Raw genomic sequence first — 22,146 nt, forward strand, 5'->3', positions numbered from 1 at the left:
TTTTAACACAGGCTTATTGGTTATAGCATAACTTAAGAGTATAATAAATAAGCTTCTGAAAGTTTAGCGTGAAAAGTTAAGGACCACTTGAGTAATTAGTATATAAGTATATTTGTCCTGAATTTTAGCCTAAGAAGGTAAAATGTTGGGAATGACCTAAAACAGGATGCATTTTTGTGTAGTACTTGTTACTCTTTACATTTTGAAATATGCCTATAATGACAGTTACAATAGTACTCAGGTTTTTGTTTTGATTATTGAAGTTTATTAAAAAATTAATTTTAGATCATTATTTAAAGTCATAACAGTATTGAATATTTTGTTTTACATTTTCCATGCATATTTTACTACATATAAAATCATAGTTTAGTTATTGTCCATAACAGTCAAGTTATGCTTTGCCATTAAGAGAACAGAGATGTTGAGTGGCAGTCTCGTTGGGTACTAGAAGTTTCACTTGCAGTCTGTCATAAGCATTATTTGATTTCATTAAAAGTGTAGAAATCGCCTATATAAAATAGATGTAGTTTGGGACACAAAGCTTTATTGGACAAATCATTAATTATCTCAATTGTCCATAAATTATCATAATATAGGTATTAATTTAGATTTTTGTTATAAGTCATGGAATCAAATTGATATATTGGTTATTTTGTCTAGAGGCTTTCTAAAAGTTGGGTTTTGTGGAATTTTTTTGTTTGGCTCTGAGTTATTCCCTTAAATGCCCAGGAGAGGGCAGCATTTTACTACATCAGTCTTATAAAAGAATTTGCCCTGCTTAGACTGTCAATGTTTCTTGTAATTACTCCCAGTATATTTGTTGCTTGCTTATGAATTAACTTGCATTTATGGAACTAAATCATTCCAATCATTTAATTACACCTGAGGAGCTGAACTATAATTGCTTGCTTCCAACTAGGATCTGATATGGCTTGAGCAGTATTAATTTGGTGTTTACTTTTCTGAGTGCTAAAAGCATTAAAATGATTGTGCAATGGGATTACATTTTACTAATTGCTGGCATTCATTAGCTGGGTAAATGATGAGGAAGAGTGACTGTATATTGCAGAGGGATAAAATTATGGTTTTAAATAATATATTACTAAGCACATTAAGGCCTGTAAGACATGTTTTAAAATACTCCAGAGGTTATTAAAGACTGTATTTTCTACATGTCTTGGTATATGAATCTCTTATTAAAATACTGCAATTATTATTAACCTTTTTGGGCAATATGTAGGGAAATGGCTTCATTGACTGGAACATATTTCTTTGATATTAATAACTTCCTATATTTTCAGCTAATCCAAAAGTAAATGAGAAACTTAGAAAAAGATTGCCAACTCCAAATCAACATATTTAGAGAAAATTGGAAAAGGAGAAGCTTACTACAGCTTTATTTGAGGACTTTTTAAAGAACGCAGGGTTCTGTGAGGTAAATCTAATTTTATTCTCCTTAAAAGCATAAAAAAAAACTTGCATAGTGTTTTATCATGTTTACTACAAAAACAAATAAGAGAGAGGAGTATCAGTAATTCCACAAGTTAATGGTGGTCTTTATGTTTTTTAAAATTAGAGTAATATTCTTAAATTACTTTTATAAGTAAAATTTATGAAAGTAATCTATATGAATATATACACAGTAAATTCAAATCAGTAAATTTGAAATTTTTGGTATAAAATTTATGGCAAAGTAAAAATGTATTTTTCTTAAATGCTTAAAATTGTAGTTGAAGAAGATTTCAGTTAAATAAATTAAATGATTCTCTACCCAAATCAGCATGAATGTCTAAAAAACTTAACCTGAACTGTATATACTAAAATACAAGTGTGGAGAAAAGAACCTTTTTCTGAGAAAAAGATTTAATTTCGCCTGTTGAAATTCTCAGTTAATTGTCCCACTGTAAATGTTTTAGAAAACCATTTATCCTGTAAATTCTCTATTAAACAAAGGTAAGATTTAGGTGTGTTCTGATATATTGTTTTCAGTTTATTTATCTAGAGTTGGCTTTATTTTAGCTGCAAATCTTGGAGCAAAAACCAGAGACATTGCCAGAGCAAACAAGAACAGAAATACAAATGGAGAACTGGTCAAAAGGTAAGGACTTTTAAGGTATTAATACCAAGCCCCAGGTGTTGTTCTAGTTCAAGGCACTGAGTGAAGTGTGTTTGTTCTAACCAATATATTAGACAGAGGTAGACAAGTGCACACACACACACACACACACACAAAACATGCACACAGAGACCCAGGGATTATGAAAGAGATACAAAGAAAGACACACAGAGAAAAGAGACATACACACAGAGAGAAAGGGACATACACATGCACACAGAGAAGGAGACACAGAAAAGACATTGAGAGAGGGAGAAAAAAAAGACACACTGGGAAAGAGAAACACGCCTACATGCAAAGAGACAGAGGAGACTGAGAGAACGACTGTGACGGAGATGTACAGAGCCACATTCAGAGAAAGAAAACACCCAGAGAAGGAGATCCTCAGAGAAAGAGACACAGGAAGGAAGATACTTGAAGAGGGAAATACATAGAGGCGCTGACACACACCTGGAGGCACACAGAAAGAGAAGCATACACAGAGACTCATAGAGCAAGAGAGATACCACAGTAAGAGACTTGGTGAGAAAGAGACAGATGTATAGTGAGGGAGAGAGAAAAAAGAGACACATTGAGAGTGATAGAGACACAGGCATGCGAACAGATACAGAGAAAGAGATGAACATACAGACAAGGGACACATATAGTGAAAGAGACAAGATATGTTTCTTTCAGACATATAGTGAAAGAGACAAGATATATCTATATCTATATCTATGTCTATATCTATATCTATATCTATATCTATATCCTCACAATGAGAGAGAAATGCCAGAGTGAAAAAGAAAAATCCACCAGAGAAACAGACACACATAAAGTAAGGAGAGAGACTAGAGAGAATGAGAGACAGACATGTATATATGCAGACAGAGGAGAAAGACATAGATCAGAAGATACATACACTGAAAAATAGATTAAGACACATATATGAGACAGAGAAGAAGATACTCACAGGTATGCACATGTGGAGGAACACAGCCTGAGAGGCAGAGAACAGTCAGAGACAGAATTTGAAAGACTGAAGACAGAGACAAACTGAGATATGGCGTGAAAAACAAATGGAAGGATGGATGGATGGATGGGTGGTTGGGTAGATGGATGGACGGACAGACAGACAGATAAGAGCAGCAGACATAAGGGAGGGGGCAAGAGATATTTAAGATCTATTACAGTAAAATGTTGAAAATTTGGAATCCTTGGGAAATGATTATTTCTGAATGTGGTATTACATATATTTGAAAACTTAAACCTTTATGCACATTTTTTAAAATTTCCTCTTGTATTATAATTTAAAAAATGGGATTCTTATTAAAACACTGTGTGCATCTCTTCCTTTTTTGGTTCCCCTTCCCCCAACAGGGCTCCTGTTCAGCATAGTCCAGCCATATTTTTATCCTTTTTTGAAGGTTAAAGTCCATTTTTGAGGACCGTTCTATAATCATTGTACTGAATAAGTTAACAATTATACATTCTTTTGAGTTATAGAAAGATCTGAGTGCCTTTTTCTGATTTCTGGATTTTGTTTTTGATTTTTATACTGTTAACAAATTTTCTTGCTGTTTGCACCCACCGTTAGTAATTTTTCTTTTTATTTTATTTGTCACTCTGGGCTGCTTATTATGAGTTTAGAATCCAGGTAGCTGATTTAATTCTATATAAAACAATCATATATAATATCTGGGTAAGATAGTTAAAGGTTTTTTGTGCAAAGTTAATAGTGCATGTATTATGTGACACTTAATTTTGGTGTGCTCTTTATATTCAAGTTGTGGATAAGAATGTATTGGTATGAAGTTAGGAGCTAATTTGTTATAGCTATGTTTATTCATGTATTCAAGTAAGCAAGCAGATACTCTTCTTTTAAAGAGCTCAAAAGCATTTTACTCAATTTATGTTAAAAAATAACAAAAAGGAAGCAAATAATGATGCATCTGTTGTGTTTCTCATTCAAACATCATATGGCTGTATGAGTTATATTCAAATTAGAGACCAAGCGGTCTTTAAGGAGTCAAAGGAGTTATTTTTAATATATCTAAAGAGATAGAGACTGTAGAGGAAGTACTACTGATAAATGTCCAGTAATCAGGAAGGATGTCAAGGAAGGAGCTGATGAAGGTCTGGGACATTTATGAAAAGGAAAGTTTTATGGTTGAAGATACAGATGCATAGACAGTTTACAGTAGGCACAGTAAACTATACAGATGCATAGACAGTTTACAGCAGACATGACTGATACAGCATTAAGAAAATCTACATTTTTACAGGCATCTTTTTGACATTGGAAAGAGGAATAAGACATTACCTTTTATAAGGATCCGTTATTAAACATTATTAGGAAAAAGGTCAGATGTGGTGGCTTATGCCTGTAATCCCAGCACTTTGAGAGGCCAAGGCAGGTGGGTCACTTGAGGTCAGGAGTTCGAGACCAGCCTGACCAACATGGTGAAATCCTGTCTCTACTAAACATACACAAATTAGCTGGGTGTTTTGGCGCACACCTGTAATCCCAGCTACTTGGGAGTCTGAGGCAGGAGAATCACTTGAACCCCAGTGGCGGAGGTGGTAGTGAGCAGAGATCATGCCATCACACTCCAGTCCGGGCAACAGAGGGAGACTGTCTCAATAAATTAAATAATATTAAGAAATAAAATTAAACATAAATATTTTAACTTTCGAGTCTTGTGATAACAGATATGTTTAAACAGTAGAATCTCACATCGTCATCTCCCTGATGGGAGGGTTCATGGGATTTATCTTAAATCACAAATTGCTTCAAAGCTCTATCTTGCATAAATGTTCCTAGTCAGTTCCTTTGAATAGTTATTTAGTATAATTTTACTAATTTTAAAAGAAATTAAGTTAATTAAAACTTGTATTACACAGATATGCCTTTATTTCATCTTACAAATTTCATTTTAAAGAGTGCTGAAGTGACCATTTTTTTTCCTAGCTTTACTGTAGAAACACTTCTGAAATATTTTAAGTCAAAGAGTTGATAAGATTGATAATGTAACATATATAACCATTTATGTTTTTCTTTGTTTTTGTCATTGTAGACATTTTGGAAAATGGAAAGCTGAGGTTGGTAGATGGGCTGGGTGATGACATCTACAAAATAAACCCAAGGTTTTTTTTATATGTATAGTTTTAAAAGACAGAGTCTCACTCTGTCATCCTTGCTGGAGTGCAGTGGTATGATCATGGCCCACTGTAACCATGAATTACTGGGCTCAAGCAGTCCTCCTTTCTCAGCCTCCTGAGTAGCTTGGACTACAGGCATGAGTCACTGCATCTGGCTAATTTGTTTTTTAAATGGTTTGTAGGGGTGGGGGGTCTCACTGTGTCATCCGGGCTGGTCCCAAACTCCCAGCCTCGAGCAATTCTCCTGCCTCAGACTCCCAAAGCCCTGGGATGACAGGCGAAAACAACTGTATCTAGCCCGCAAGTTTCTTTAAGGAGTTAAAAAAAAACAGTCCTGAATGAATGTAGTTTGTATGTTGATAAAAACAATGTGTGTGTGAATAAACATATGTTGCCAGCAAAAAAAGTGTTACCATCTTCAGGCCTTTTAAGGGGTAAGTGATGTTTTGCCTTTTTGTGAAAACTTCTGTTTAAGGGTTCTCTTTTGAAAAAAAAAAGAAAAAAATGAAATGTCATAATCAAAGGAGTTTATACCCTCTGAAATAATGAGTTGTTATATTATTGTTGTTTAGCCCTTTTTTGTACTTACTTATATACATAACTATGTAAGAAAAAAGGCATAGAGATCATAAATCTTATATGAATAATTATTTGGAATACTGTTATAAATTCCTGATCATTTCTTAAATTAATGTTGTTGATTTTTATTAGCACATACATGGTTCAGTAGTTTTATAGCATACAACGATTCTTTGCAAATAGTTTACATATTATTTACAGGTAAATATGTCTGCCCTAAGTATACATACTTGCAATTATGTAGGTAAAAATGAGATCTGGATACCAGTTAAATTTAGAAAATTGTGAAACTTATTTAAATTTAGAACCTTTAGGGGTCAGTGTTCCCTAAGAAAGGTTACAAAAGGTTACTGTGCCTACCAAAATTAAATATTAAATCTGCTATATTATAAATATATATATATTTTTTACCAATTTAAGGTAAGAAATGATGAGAATTATACCTTGAAGAAGCTTTTGACCAAAACCTTTCAATTTAATGAGTTTGTTCAATATTGTTTTTAGGTTTATTATTTGGGGGGATCATCATATGTAATATATATTTTACACACAAGAGTTATTTTTATTTATGTGTTATCTAAATTTAGATGTAGATTACATATTTTTAATTTATCTTTAAGCTTAAAACATGATCATCATTCTCAATCAGGAATCATTGTACTTATTTGAAATAAGGTGAAAAAGCGCTTATAGAATGGCTGTGTAAATAGAATTCTTACATTTTTCAGTTTATTAGAGGCTAGTAAATATTTAAAAATTTTTTATCCTACTGAATTTAAGTAAAAAACAGTTGTCTTCTTCCTTATTTTAGAATTGGACTGGCAAGTATCATTTGTGTCCATGATTCTTACGGTTTTTCTATAAAACAGAGTAACACAAATTTTTTTTAAATAAATGAAACTTAACGAAAGGTAACTTGCAAGTGGTTTGGTAGTTTCTTGTTGAGTCAGAATAATGTTTATTTGTCCTTGGCATTTTGAACCTGTGTGCCACCATCAACCTCTTGTATTATTGATTCATTTATCTTTCTCTCTGTTCACAAAGTACATATTCTGTTTTACCTTTTGTCCCTCTGCAATTCTGTAATTGAATTATAACTAAAACTATTCCATGATTAGCAGACAATTTGTAAGTGTAGACACTGAAGAACCACTGTAGGAAAACATCATTGATGCTTTTAAATGTTGTTGATCATTATGACTAAAATATGATTGTAGAATCTCATATCACTTTTATAAACTATTTTATGTTTAAGGCGGAGAAGAAGGAAATGACAAATTGCTTAGAATGGACATTCATTGCTACCAGCAAGATAAGCTGGTAGAAAAAAAGCTATTTCCTAGACATTATGATTATATACTCCTTGAAATTAAAGGTTTTGAAAATGTCTAGATAACTAATCATTCTGTATTAAATTACAGGACTTAAATTTTAATAATTGGCTTTCTAGTAAGTGATGGTATATTTTTCATGAAGAAGAAATATAGTTAGTGGTTTTAGCTTATTGCCTATATTTTAAAGCAGAAAGAAGACTGTTGGAAAGCCAATACATTCAATAATGTCAGTAAAATGTTATGGTGGAAAGAACACAGGTTTGGAGCTAAACATAAGTTTCAGTTTTTAAATCTTTCACTTACTACCTACTTGGATTTGGGTACAAGTTTCATAAATCTTTGTAAGCTTGAGTTTTCTTTTATATGAAATAGAGATATAATCTATTTAGGACCATTGCGAAGATGAGGAATGTTATATGTAAAGTCCCTACTACAATGTCTGAAACAGGAAATAAATTTATTTAATCTGTATTTCACATACCAGAGTAATTCTTTCCACCAGTGTGATGGTGGTAGGTTACAGATGCTAAAATAAATAAATAAATAAGTAAAATAATAAAAAAAAAAAAACAAAGGTGGTTGACAAATTTAGAGGACTTTTAAGTAAATTGTGGTGATTGTCTTTCTTATTCCTTCTAGCTATGGAAGGTACATTCTACTGAGTTTCAAAAGTATTATGAATCCTTAATAACAGTATTTGAAATGATTGTAATAGTATTTTAAGAAGTCTGTTTTCTTCTAATACAATGTTCAGAATATCACTGGAACTTTAATTTTCAAAATGGTATGCTTATAGTTAGTATATTTGATAGACTATAATATATAATTAATAATATTCATTTAGGATAAAATCTATTTTTGTCTGTATTGAAATTCCAGTTGCAATAAAAATCTCCAGATTAGTGGCATCACAGAGTATTTTTAGGTGCCTTTTCCTTTTGGCAAGAGTGGATTTAAGATTGCATTTAAAAAATTTTCCATGTGCCATTGGGGGTTAAAAGAAGAACATGTCTGAGAGCTGATTAAATTTACTACTTATCTCCATAGGACCTAGCTTAATGGAGTGCTAGTAGCTTCTCACACATGACCATCTAGAATATTTGAGAGAGTGGTTTTAGGAATACTGGCAGCTGGCCAGCAAGGATTGATTCATTTCCTGAGGAGATGCTGAGGCTACTCTTAGAAGAATGATTGAGGTTATAGTCTTTTATTTTAAAAAATTTCCTTTAATATAAATAAGTTTATTAAATATGATTCTGGAATTCTTTATTTTTTAAGCTTGATATGAATGATTCTGTTAATACTCTTGGACTGAGTAGAAAAATGGAATGAAAAAACAAAAAATGTTTACAAGGGCAACTTAGTTTTCTAACTGGTTATGACATTTGTTGTGAACCCTTTTAAGATTCATAATTTCTAATATGAATGGTTCATGTTGGTGAGTTTATGCCACAAATTATTTTTTAAATTATGTTTTGGCAGTTTAAAAAATAGAGTTTATCTTTCAGAACAGTTTTAGATTTACAGTAAAATTGAGTTGAAAGTACAGAGTGTTCCCATACATCCCCTACCCCCACAAACACCCAACCTCCCTCTCTGCCAATTCTCTACCACAGTTGTACATTTGTTACAACCAGTGAACTATTCCATAAATTCTTAATAGGGGGAAAGTTTGTGAGCTAATAGGATTCCTTCTTTCTCTTTATTTCTTTCTCTTTTTTTCTGTTTTTACTAATTTATAGTGTTTTAAATCAGTTCACACTGTACCCTTCATGCGGAATTCTTACATCTTTGGTTCCTCCATTTTATAGAAATGATCGTTTCTAGGAAGAATGAGCATGAAAAATGGTAAATTTCCCTTTTAATAGGACCTTTTCTCCCCCGTTTCTATTCTGTTGGTATGATCCTTTTTGTAGAACTTGTGAGTCTATTTCTTTAGGTTAAGGAAATACAAACTCTACTTTTAATATATGCAAATTCTTTCAAATGTATTTGTGGTCATGAAAACAAGATTTTTTTCTTTGAAATAGAAAACAATGACTTGATTTTGTCAGAAGATTTTTGCTGTGTTTTAAATTCTCCATCCTTAAGATTCTGAACAAATCTTTGCTAAAAATCCTCATTTATTTCTGGTTATGGCCTTTCATGCCAGAACACCTCTTGTAACACATATTTACAACATGCACCTTAATGTAATATTGCTGAATCTTTAATTTTCTACACATGAGAATTTCAACTTGTCATATTTCAGATGACTGTGTGACCTCCATAGTATGATTAATATAAAGATCTGAGTGTGCATTGGCATTTTGTTGATTTAGGAGACCTGGATCAATATACATTGGTATGTAGACTGAATTGAAGGCCCTTTAGAGGGTTGGTCCAGGTTGACTATAGGGTAGGACTGATGTGACTTCCTGGACTTAAAGGTATTTTAAATACATTTTTAAAAAGTTTCTTAAATGATAAAATTGTATATTTTAGTGTACATTTACTTACTACTCTATGGATGTAAATAAATTTATAGTAGTAGAATAAAAATCTTTTGGAGGAGTTTACCAAATACTCCAACTTTTAGTTTTTTGGTTTTATTTGAATCAAAACAACCTGTCATGTAGGACGTTATTATCTTTTTGGGAGAATTTCAGATACAGTTTTTATTTGTGTTCTGCTTATTTTAGGGAATATGAAAAAGCAAATTTAGAGCAAGTCAGGCTTCAAAATTTTGAAATTAAGTAGATTATAGTGTAAATGATTGAATTAAAAATATTCTTATCTGTAGCTTTTGGATGAAATTGATAATACTTTGCCGTATGGTAAAATTGTGTTGAAAAGATGCAAATAAAAAGTAATTATTTTCAAAAATTGTATTTAAACTTTTATGTTTATTTTTTGACAGATTCTAGTTTTTACATACAACCATTTAGTATTATAATATTAGGATGCTGATGGGTGAACAATACAAACTGATGGATTTGTATTGATAAAATTATACTTGTGTAGAAACAATGTTTTTGCTACTCAATATTTTAAAAATTAACAATTAAATGCTCCTTTTAAATACAGTTTTGCTGTCTGTACCAAGATAATTTGATACACTGTAAAATTAACACAGTTAACAAACAATGTTCATTGATATGAACAGTTTTAGTATAGAAATATAATCACATTCAAGCACAAGATACCATTATTTCTTTCTTTAATTAATGTTCTCCCCGCTCCAGAAAATTCAGAATTTTCAGATTAATATTAATCCCTAGCAGATTAGTGTAGGTATGATTCATTTAGCATTAGTTTCCTTGAACCAACAACAAGTTTTGGAAGAAAGAAATATGATAAGGGAAGGCAGAACAAATATGTAGTCCTTAAGGTTTCAGGCCTGTGTACAAACCCTAAGATTTGGAATATGGAGTATGGATATTCTGTGTCCTTTCCATGAATTATTATAAAAGTGGAAAGAAGTTATAATTTGAAAGAATTTCTATTTTAAGTAGATCAGATGATTTTTAAATGTTTATCAAAAAACCAAATGTTGCAAAATTTGGAGTCACTGAAGCTATTTTACTCAATTGCTTTTAAGAGTTTAAAGTTAAAAAAAGTAATGATTACAGTTCAGCAAATCTGTTTCCTTTTGGAAAACTTCATTGCTTATATTTTATAATCAACCAGTATAAAGATTAGGGCAAGGCTACACTAGTCCAGGTAAGAAGATGACAAAAAATTTTTTTCATTAAAAAAGCAGTCTTTGATCTCTTGAGAATGCAGTAGAAACCAGCGTCAGAGACTTCCTCTGCATTTTTAATAGGACTTTTGCTTTCCATGATGTTCTATATTGACCCTTTATTTTTTTTAAAAAACTCTCTGCCCCTCCCCCAAGTCATTTGAAATGAACACATTACCAAAAAACAAATTTACTTTTCTGAGGCTTTATTTTTTTGTTTCAAGTACTTAATGCTTTTTTGAAAAGTTTAAAATGCTGAATCTAACAAGGGGCTGATGATGCTGTAGTGTAACTAACAAGGGACTAGTTTAGCAGTTATAGTTGATTAATGAAATAGCAGTCTTACCTTTTCCTTTTATGTTTTTCTTTTTGTTTTTTGGTTTTGTTTTGTGTGTGTGTGTGTGTGTTTTTGAGAAACAAATGGGGAATTTGAATAAAATATATCATTTGCATAGAAAGTTATGTAATGATGCCATATAGAGTATAATGATTTCCTAAAACCTTGTATTTAAAGTAACCTGAATTACAATGAGAGATAAACAGAATATTTACCCATCCCTTATGAGCTGCTGCTGATATGTAAATTTATTCTTCTACTTTGCACAAATATACTTTTGAGCTACTGCTTAAACACTTTGAGGTCCTTAGTCAAACAGTTTTAATGATGCCTCCAATATTATGAAAGTGTGACATTTGATGAATGTCTCATATAGTTTTGATATCTGGGCACATGTCAACAAAAAAAATTGAGCATTGGTTTGTCATGCAACACCTAGATAATTTATAATTTTACTGTTTATATCCATCTTGACATTTTTTATCTGCCAAAGGCAGGTTTCATTTGGAATCTTAATCTGAGATTTATTTGGTGGATCTGGAAATCATAGCTAGGGTTCCCACAGGAAATGGTCCATCTACCAACAGATTAAATGGCAGTCCTGCAGTTGTTAGGGGAGCTCTGCATTTAACACACATGCATACTCATTCAGTCAGCGCTGTGGAGAAAAATTAAAGTAGTAACCCAGGTTTAGGAACAATGTAGCTAAAAAGTCCCATATTTGCTGAATGACAAAGGGTTATATAGCAGCATTTCATTTTATTATTCGTGCTTGAATTTCTTGTTTGCTTTGTTGAGTCTGCTGACGAATACTAATAAATGCCTGCAACAATCCAGACGAGAGATGCCTGGCAACAAAGCTATGCGGTGGACCTCCCTGATCTTCTCCAGTTCACAACCTGACCTTTTGAAAAATTGGCTGGGCTAAGCTGCAGAATTTGGGTGTAATGGTTATTGTTAACTCCAGCTTTAGGATTTATTAATTTGTGTGATCAAGACTTACCTATACTTCAAAGTTTCAAAAGACCAAACACAATCATCCATCCATTAGAACTAACATTGTGTTTCAGTGATTCCCGCTTAGTATCTGACTGGTGATTCTTCTATTTTGTTTTCCAAATCTAAATATATTCTTAAACAAAATGAGTGGCACATATAAAGAAAGTTTGTTTTTTCCTCTTTATTATTGGAAAATTTATCTTTTATAGATTATTTATGAAATTGTTGAATTCACAATTGGTATGTCTTCATTCTTAACAAAAAATACATAATTATTAAACCTATTTTATTGCAGTTGTAGAAATTTCCAAGACTTTTCCAGTTCACTCGTGTTTTTAATTAACTTATACAAATTATTTTAATAATAAGAAAACTTGAGAAAGGCTGAAAAGGTTACAAATATATTACAAATAGCCAAATAGCTCATATCACTGGGGAACAACAACAACAAAAAGAGTTATGTTAATCAAATTTTAGGATAATTTTCACAATCATTTCAGCCTAAATAATATTTGCAGTGTTTTTAATATTTGTAATAGAAGTTGTACAAACCCTTAATTTATGTGATTTATAAGTTAATTATATAGCCTAAGCTGTAGGATATTACGCTATCATATTGTGCTCATTGCCTTCATATGGTGAAGGATATTGAAATTTGAAAGCTTAAACATATGATAGAATTTCACAAAATACTTATGTACTTTAAATAGTTCATACATAGAAATCGGAACTTTTCCTCAATAGGATGAATATTGATTCATTCGTGGCTACTTCAGACTTGGTGAAACAAACAAAAACTTAAAAAAAAATTTGGTGTAGTATCACCGCTTTAAATAGCTGTTTTATCTGAAAAAAAAAGTATAAAATTTCAGTAGAAGAATTTTCGTGAATAGCCAATAGTTAGTTTGAAACATGGTACATCGAGTCATTGAATTGTTGTATCTAAGGTAAAATAATCTCACCACTTCTTTTTGGCATGTGTGTTTATCTAAATATAACCATGCGTAGGAGTATAAAGGATGCAGTTTATTTTGTATCTCCAACTCTAATGTCCAAATGAATGAGTTATGTGATATTGACAGATTTAGTGATTATCTGGTTTTTCAGCCTTAATAAAAGCTTATTTCAGTATCTTATAGCTACACGTAGCCTTCACCATTAAATATGTTTTTGACTTCTCTTCAATATGTGTACAATATACCTTATTAAGAATTACATATGCACTGGGGACAGTGGCTCACATCTACAATCTCAGCACTTTGGGAGGCTGAGATGGGATCGACCCGCGATCACTTGAGCCCAGAAATTCGACACCAGCCGGGGCAACATAGGGGAGACCTTGTCTCTACAAATAATAAAAACAAATTAGCCAGGTGTGGTGGCACATGCCTGTGGTCATAGCTACTCTGGAGGCTGAGGCTAGAGGATCGCCTGAGCCTGGAAGGTTGAGGCTGTAGTGAGCCATGATGGTGCCACCTCACTCTAGTCTGAGTGGGAGAGTGAGACCCTGTCTTGAAAAAAAAAAAAAAAAAAACATAAGAAATCACTGTCTGTGCTTTCCAATATGGTAGCTATGGGCACCATGTGGCTACTGAGCACTTAAAATCTGGCTAGTCCAAACAGATTTGCTGTAATTATAGTACAAAAAAGAATGTAAAATTTCTCAAAGCAATTTTTTAATACTACATGTTGAAATGGTCATATTTGAGAAATATAATATTACTCATTATTTCTTGTTTGATGAGCTTATGAGAAAATTAAAAATTGTATAAGCAATTTGAACAATATATCTTTTGGATAGTGCTGATCTATATGATTAAACGTATCACTGGGACTACCCTCATTCTGCCACCAACCTTTTCTTTACTTGTTTGCAAAGGTTATTCATATTGTCTTCCTCCCTCATTCTTTGTCATTTCCCCTGAGAGCAGATAGAGTTTTTAATTTACCTTTACATCCTACACAGCACCTGGCACTGTGTTGGTATTTAATAAGTGTTGAATAAAGTACTCATTTTCAATACTTGTTTGCTCTCCATATATTCTTTAGCTGATTTTCTAATTCAGTATTTCTGGCCAGATGCATTAGCTTACACCTGTAACCCCAGCACTTTGGGAGGCCGAGATGGGAGGATTGCTTGAGCTCAGGAGTTCGAGAGACCAGTCTGGGCCACATAGTGAGATCGCATCTCAAAAAAAAAAAAAAAGGAAACCTAATTTAGTATCTCCTTTCATTGATTCATTTCATTTCATTGAATGAAAGACCTAATATATCCACTGTTTTGTTCCAGTATATTTTAGGAAGATGAGTATATTAGGGAGTTTACAGTCTAGAAAGGGAGGCACACATAGATGAGAAGGCCGTGAACTGTAGAAACCACATCTGTGTAACTATTCTCTATTCTTCTATAATGTGGTTGGACATAGTTGCTAATGTAATGTGGTTGAACACATTATAGAAGAATAATTACATAGTTGTGGTTGGTAATTAACTTGGTGATGATACTGAAAAACAGATCAAACAAAGATTATCTTATAATTTCATTTATGCTGTTTGTAGAAACAATCTAAATGTATGTTGGCAAGTTTGTTTAAAGCACAGATAGAGGTTATTAATTATGTAGGCCAATGAAAGTAAAATTATGGCTTTATTTTATGACTGTTGAAGCCAAAATACAAATTTAAAAAGCCCTGAGAGAGCTAGTATATGGTATTCATGTAAAAAGTTTCCATTTTTTAAGCTAAGTTACTTAATTTCCTGTGACTTCTAAATTAGATTCTTGGGAAGATAGGAGCCTGTGATCTACCAGCTATGATCCTGATTGTAATTAATATCATAGAATATGTAATTAATAACAGAGATTGTAATTAATAACATAGAAGTATGTTATTTAAATTTCTTGTTTTCCTGCCATGGGATTGAATTTACTGTTAATTTTCTTTCTTTGACAGTGAATTTTCTCTCAGAATCTTTCCTGAATGTCAAGATTTCTAAATTTCAAAGTTGTATTATTTCTGTAATGTATTAGTTTTATAATCTGATACAAACTTTATTAAACCATTATGTATTAATTACAAGTTTTAACCATCTTAAGTATTTTCTCTTTGTGTTTATGTTTCTCATTGAATTAGATGGCATTCTGTTTATTTTTCATTTCCACCTCTTCTGATATTTTAGAAGAATTACATACAATTGTTAACAGAATAAGATTATTTGGGCCAAAAGAAAAAAAGAGAAAGTATTAGATACATTAGTATTTCTGAGAGATTTTTGCCCCATAGTTGCTAACATTTCCTGGAAGAAAAAGTAAATGTTTAGATAACATCTTGGTTGATTAGGTCAGCTGTACTGATTTTAGCTGTGCAACTATATGCTGACTATTGATCATCAAATAAATTTGTTCAGGAAATTGAGAAAATTTAAAATATGAAAACTAGAATAATAACTAGGAAAATAGATACCTTTCTTGCTTTTCTTAATATTTGAGAGAAATTAAAGATATAAATTTGAATTGTAAGTTTGAATGTGGTCCCAAGATGGTGATGTTATCTCACAGAAAGGTAAGAGAAATCAAAATAGAGAAACTAGCTTTTAGCAAAGCAGATCCTAAAGATAATAGTAGCTAATATTTATTGTATATTTTGTGCCAACACTTTTCTAAAAGATTTATGTAACTTAGTTTAATTCTCTTAACATTTTTTTGAGGTAGATGCTATCATTTTGTACTCTTTACTGCTAGGAAAATTGATGAAAGGTTAAATATTTTGCTAAAGGTTGTACAGCTATATTGTGGAGCCAGAATTCAAACCTTGTAGTCTGTCTTCAGAATCCATGCACTGACTGTGGTTCTGCTTGGAAGGTCTAAATATATCAGTGGTGTAGTGGTTAGACCACTTGGATGGTCTAAACTTTTATCTTGTACACACATATTAGGCAGATCTACTATAATGTTACAGAAGTTCCCGATAATGTTATGTGGGGGGAAAAACACATATAATATGCATCTGTATTGCCTAGATGTTGTGGGGGAGCACATATAATATGCATCTGTGTGGAAAGCTAACCCTCTATTCCACAGAAAAGGGAAGCATAGTTGGAAATATTTAGTAATGGAAATAAATATTATTTGTGCACACACAGAGTATATACTATATTTAAATTACTTAAGGAATTGGTAGAAGTCATTGAGAGCAATCACTAGTTGACATTGTTCTGATTATTTCAAAACTAATGTTCATTAAAAAAAAAAGTTTTTACCCATTGAAAAAAGACATCTTTTGTTTAAAATGTGGAACTACTATAGAAATTCCGTCATCATATCAAATTTGCATTCTAATAGGAAAAGGAAGTCTTATATTTTGATTTTTTATATAATATGGTGATGGACCATATAGGAAGGAAAGAAGCATTAAAGCATGCGATTTGCTTCTTTTTATATTTATAAAATCAGATGCTAAGCTGTAACCTTCTTTTCTCACCCCCCAAAAGACAGAATTTACGGAAGTAGTGAAGTTGTGTTATCAAGTGTCAGAGAGCATATTAACAAACTGCCTTTACTATGTTCATTTTAGATATATATGCACTAAGTAGCACCTTCATCTTAAGAGGCAGGTGATCCATTTATTTGAATGTATTTGCCCCTAATACTTCTATCCCCCCTTTCTCTTTCCTGTCCCTGAGCTCCCAGGTAGCTGGGATGTTGCTATTCTGAGTAACCCCAGTAGGAACCCTAGAGACAATTCTAGCTCAACCACTCTGAAGAAACAGCTCTGTAAACAGTATTGACCCCCCAGGGGACCATCAAATCCGTTTACACAGATACCAGTTGTCACAAACTATTTACAAAGCCAGGCAGAACAGAATTTCCCAGCCTCTAAGAATCCCTATTTGATTGTAGCCACTGCCTTACTTCTGTATAGTGGTCATTAAATAATAGTTACTTTTGGCAATGCGTCATGATTTACTGGGTAGCATCAATCTGAGTATAGTATATATTAAAAAATATATAATTGTCTGAAGAATTGAACTCAAAGGGAATCTCAAAGCTTTCTTTCCTAGAACAGGCAATGGTATTGTAATACTGTTAATTTTCCAGACTAAGGAATTGAGCATTAGCAATGAGACAGTTAACAATACTGACACCTCCAGAAGCAAGCAATAATTCATTAGATCATGAAAATGGTTCATTGGAAACAGCATGAAAGTCACTAGAGAGATACAGGATCTTCAAAGCATATAATGCAGCTGGTCTATGCAGATGTATTAAGATTCTATGCCTAGATGAAGAAACTGTCTAGCAATAGCAGTAGGTGGCATTTTAGGGTAATACCTAGTAGTAATCCATAATATCATTTTTCAGTTGATAGCAGGATAAGTTTATGTGGTAGTGATGGTATGAGACAGTAAATGCAAAAGTTGGGAATTATATTTGGTTTGAAGTGGTCGAATTCTTATGTCTAAATAAAACAGCGTGCCCACAGAAAAGCAAATGAAGAGATTGATAGTAATCATACATTTTTTCCTGTTGTTTAACTCTGAGAAAAGAAAGTCAGACTTCATAACTTTTGAATGATGAAGAAGAGATTGATAGTTTATTCTTTAAGTCCATATGGATAAGTGAAGTTGAATAGTATTAATTCAGTTAGTCATAATGTTAGAAGAGTTAACAATGACATTGATTAAACACTAAAGTGGATTACTAAAGAGAGTTTCCGTTTCAAACCATATGAAAGAGATAGAGGAATCAACAGGATGGTTTTAGGTTTAAGTTTTCATCTGCCTAGAGATAAGAGTTTGAATCGAAAGTGAATATCTTTCTGTTTAACATTTATCTTATCTTTTAAATTGACTAATATGCAAAACAGACCAATAGCTTCACTTTAATGGCATTTTATTGGCTTGTGTTTATATTTCTGTATGCTGTTCTTTTTAAAGTGATGGGGCAATACAAATAAGCTCAGCTAAAGCTCTTAGTAGCTTCATCTCATTATTGCTTCATAAAGATCCTTCTCCTGGGCTGGAGAGTTTAGGGAAAATAACTGAAGTCTGAACTTAGAGTTGCTAACGCTTTCATCTTCTCTTGGTTGGAAAAGGTACTAATTCAGAAATAAATTTGGGCTACGAATAAGGTAAAGAAAATTAGGCAAAATGCAAGGTGATAGAGCAGTATCTTAAAATTTGTCTTGAAAAGTCAAAGTGCATCATGCCTGTTGCTTACTCACTAATGTTTCAGAAAAAAAAAAAAATTGTAAGGTCAGCATGGTGGCTTATGCCTGTAATCCCAATACTTTGGGAGGCAGAGGCTGGAGGATTGCTTGAGCCCAGGAGTTTGAGACCAGCCTGGGCAACATGGCAAGACCCTATCTCTGAAAAAAATAATTAGTGAGGCATGGCAACACAGCACACAGCTGTAGTCTCAACTATTCGGGGGCCTGAGTTGGGAAAATTGCTTAAGCCCGGGAGGTCAAGGCTGCAGCGAGCCATGATTGTGCTACTGCACTCCAACGTGGGTGACAGAGTGAGACCCTCTCAAAAAAAAAATTGTGTAGATACTTATAGAAAGAATGGTTAATAAAGCAAGCATGATAAAATGTGAATATTTGAGGAGTCTAGGTAAAGGACATACAGTAATTCTTTGTTTTGCAACTTTCTTATGAGACAAATTATTTCAAAATAAAAAGGTACAAATGAAGGATTATCTAATGTCAGTTTTTGTCGGCTTTCTCATTTAGCTTGCTTCTGCAGTCGTTGAAATCTTTGACATTTGGCTCTCATTTCTTCTCTCCATTTTCTGCCATTTTTCTGGATGACTTCAATGTCTTCAAAGGTGGTACTTTCAGCACTTTGACTTTTTGATTTTCTCCACTCCGAGTATGTTCACTTTTAATTTATTTTGTCAACTCATTTCCAGATGAGCCATACCTTGGACTTTGTCCTTAATACTGATTTTAGAAATTTTCTTCCTGACTATAACATCTTGTCATTTCAGTACAAGAAATGTCTCTTCATTGTTCCTAAATTTATTTCTTCTCCTCTATATCTATTGCTATTCTTCCTATTCTCTACTTATTTTTATAGTCTGTTAACTTTTTATTCATCTAACTCTGGCTACCCTTTGGCAGTTTGCTACTTCGCATTTCCCTACTTGACCTTTTTTGGAGCAAATGCCTTTGTGAAGTCTTCCTAGAGTCTTCCAGGTGAGCATTAGTATGTCTAGCATATTGTATGTATTTGGCCTTCATAGCCCAAGCATAGTCCTTATTATACTGTATTCAGATCATTAGATGAGTTTGCCATCCTCACTGTACTAGAGAGTCTTTGAGTGGAGTGTTTGTTTCTTATTCATCTTTGTTTTCCCAGTAGCTACCACAAGACATATCACACTGTAAGTTTTCAATGAATGATCAGTAAATTAATGAATAAATAAATTAGAGGAGTCAACCTTTTTATACAAATGTTTGAATACTAATATATTGTAATGCAGGATGGCAGAGAGGAGAGCATTGAGAGCCTTCAGAGGATTTAACATTGATTTGCTGGAATCATACTTGCCAAAATAGTTGGTCAAAAAAACAAGACAGGAAAATTTTTATAAATCAGCCATGTGTATTCTAAAGTAAAATTAAATTCTCAGACTGGGAGTCTGAGGTGGGAGGATTGCTTAAACCCAGGAGTTTGAGGCCAGCCTGGGCAACACTGCAAGATCCTGACTTAAAAAAAATTTTTTTAAATAAATTTTCAGTAGAAGAGTATGGATAGTCTGATTTGCAGAGCAGGCTCCAAATTTCTGATGAGCCTTTTAAAATAGAAGTCTAAAAGCTTTTACTACTGAACAAAATGAGAAATATCCAGAAATAGAGCCAAGTCACACAGTATGGGTTCTTTAAAAATATTAAACATTTATAATTAAATTTTAGAATGGAAGTCTAGAGTGTGTCAGAAATTGATGGATTTATTGTAATAAAACTTCAAGGGGTTATAATTACTAAGACCCAGGAGGGTTCAACACAGAGTCTTCTTATTAGGAAGCTCTTATTGGGAAGCTTCCACATCTCCTCTAAGATTGAAGAAGATAGTGTGGTCACAAGTTAAATAGTGGTAATTTATCAAGAGTTCAGGGGATCACAAAATTTCACATTAGGTTAAAGCCAAAGAAAGAGAACTATAAAACTAGTAAACAAATAGCAAGTTTAAATAGCAGGGAAAAGGCCAACTAAACACCAGGAGGTAAGGAATCAAAAACTGAAAGGAAAAATATACTGAATTAGACCTCGAAATATGGTGGTTAAAACTTGGGACAAGGCTGGGCACGGTGGCTCACGCCTGTAATCCCAGCACTTTGGGAGACTGAGGCGGGCAGTTCATGAGGTCAGGAGTTCAAGACCAGCCTTGCCAACATGGTGAAACCCTGTCTCTACTAAAAATACAAAAATTAGCTGGGTGTGGTGGTGCTCATCTGTAATTCCAGCTAATCGGGAGGCTGAGGCAGGAGAATCGCTTGAACCCAGGAGGCGGAGGTTTCAGTGAGCCGAGATTGCGCCACTGCACTCCAGCCTGAGCGACAGAGCAAGACTCTGTCTCAAAAGGAAAAAAAAAAAAAAAAAAAACAACACTTGGGACAAGTTGTAGATAATGGTAAATTTGGTCTCAAACAGGCCAAAAAGAGTTGGGACTTAAGAGTCTGAAGCAGTCGTGGGGCCGTCATGGGGACCTGGGGGCTTTTATAGTTGGCAGTGGTCCATGGACCATCGTTTTTCCTTTTGAAGAAACATGGCACTTCATAAACTGAAGAAGAATGAGAGGCCTAAGAGTTTTTAAAAAATATGTCCCTAGGGGCAATTTTTGTTATTTTGATAATGCTTTCAGTAACTATTTCTGATTGCTTTTCATTTGAGTTACTTACAATGTTGTGTTAGTGTTAGAAAGCATGGTCTGTTAATGATATAGAGGCTTTCCTTAGTGCCCGTTTATAAACTTTTCTCATTCACATTTTGAGAGTTTCATTATACTAATGCCGGCCTATTACAGAAAAGTAGCATGGTGACCATCTAATGCAAACCAAGTAAGAATTTTGAGATGTCAAGAATGAACAAATAATCTTCAGATGTATCTGTTCCTAAAACTGTCAAATTTAAATTAAAACAATATAATGTTGAAATTTCACAGCTGTCTTACAGTGTGTAATTATGATAGCACATTCTCTCTTCTAATTCATTTCTTCAGAGTGATATGAGAGTAATTTACCAAAAACAAATGATACTGATCCAACTTCCAGCTACCAGTAAGAATAATGTCCGAGATCTGGAGTTCATCACTGGCTATACCTAATTTCAGCATATACAAGCAAATAATTTTTTCTTAAAGAATGAATATTTTTATGAGAGATATTTTATTTATAAGCACCCCCCTTTTTTAAAAAAAATTCTAAAACAACTCTCAGCCTGAGCAACATAGCAAGACCCCCATCTTTACAAAACATAAAAATTAGCCAGGCATGGTGGCACGCTCCTCTAATCCCAGCCATTCGGAAGACCAAGGCAAGAGGATTGCTTGAGCTCAGGAGGTCGAGGCTACAGTGAGCCATGATCACACCACCACATTCTAGCCTGGTGAAAGACCCCATCTAAAAAATAAAATAAAATAAAACGACTCTTCTGCCTCCAAGGATTTTAAGTTTGGCAGGTTACAGAAGGCACTACCAAAAATCAGGTGAGGTTCATCTGCCTTTTAAAGTTCAAGAAATATTTCTGCTCTAAATAGTAAAATACTAGTTGCAATCAGTACTGGTGCCTGTTGAGCTGATTTACTAGTGAACCAGTTTGCTTTGTGTATGTATTTGTGTGTCATTTTCTCCCCAAAACTTTACTTTGTCATTAAATACATATTGTCCCTTTGAAATAACCGTTATGTACTAGCTGTA

General features: G+C 33.2%; 1 protein-coding gene across 19 annotated transcripts in view; it reads left to right on the forward strand.

The window, feature by feature from the left end:
- Positions 1-22,146, forward strand: part of MIPOL1 (mirror-image polydactyly 1) — a 406,056-nt gene that overhangs the window by 49,072 nt on the left and 334,838 nt on the right. For all 19 annotated transcript variants that reach the window (XM_063651559.1, XM_054448526.2, XM_063651565.1 and 16 more), the window contains 2 exons: positions 1,302-1,435; positions 2,020-2,098. In XM_063651559.1, coding sequence (XP_063507629.1) covers positions 2,080-2,098 — 19 coding nt within the window. In that variant the 5' untranslated portion in view covers positions 1,302-1,435; positions 2,020-2,079. The remainder of the gene's footprint in view (positions 1-1,301; positions 1,436-2,019; positions 2,099-22,146) is intronic.

The sequence above is a fragment of the Pongo pygmaeus genome, chromosome 15 (assembly GCF_028885625.2).
Source record: "Pongo pygmaeus isolate AG05252 chromosome 15, NHGRI_mPonPyg2-v2.0_pri, whole genome shotgun sequence".
Classification (NCBI taxonomy): domain Eukaryota; kingdom Metazoa; phylum Chordata; class Mammalia; order Primates; family Hominidae; genus Pongo; species Pongo pygmaeus.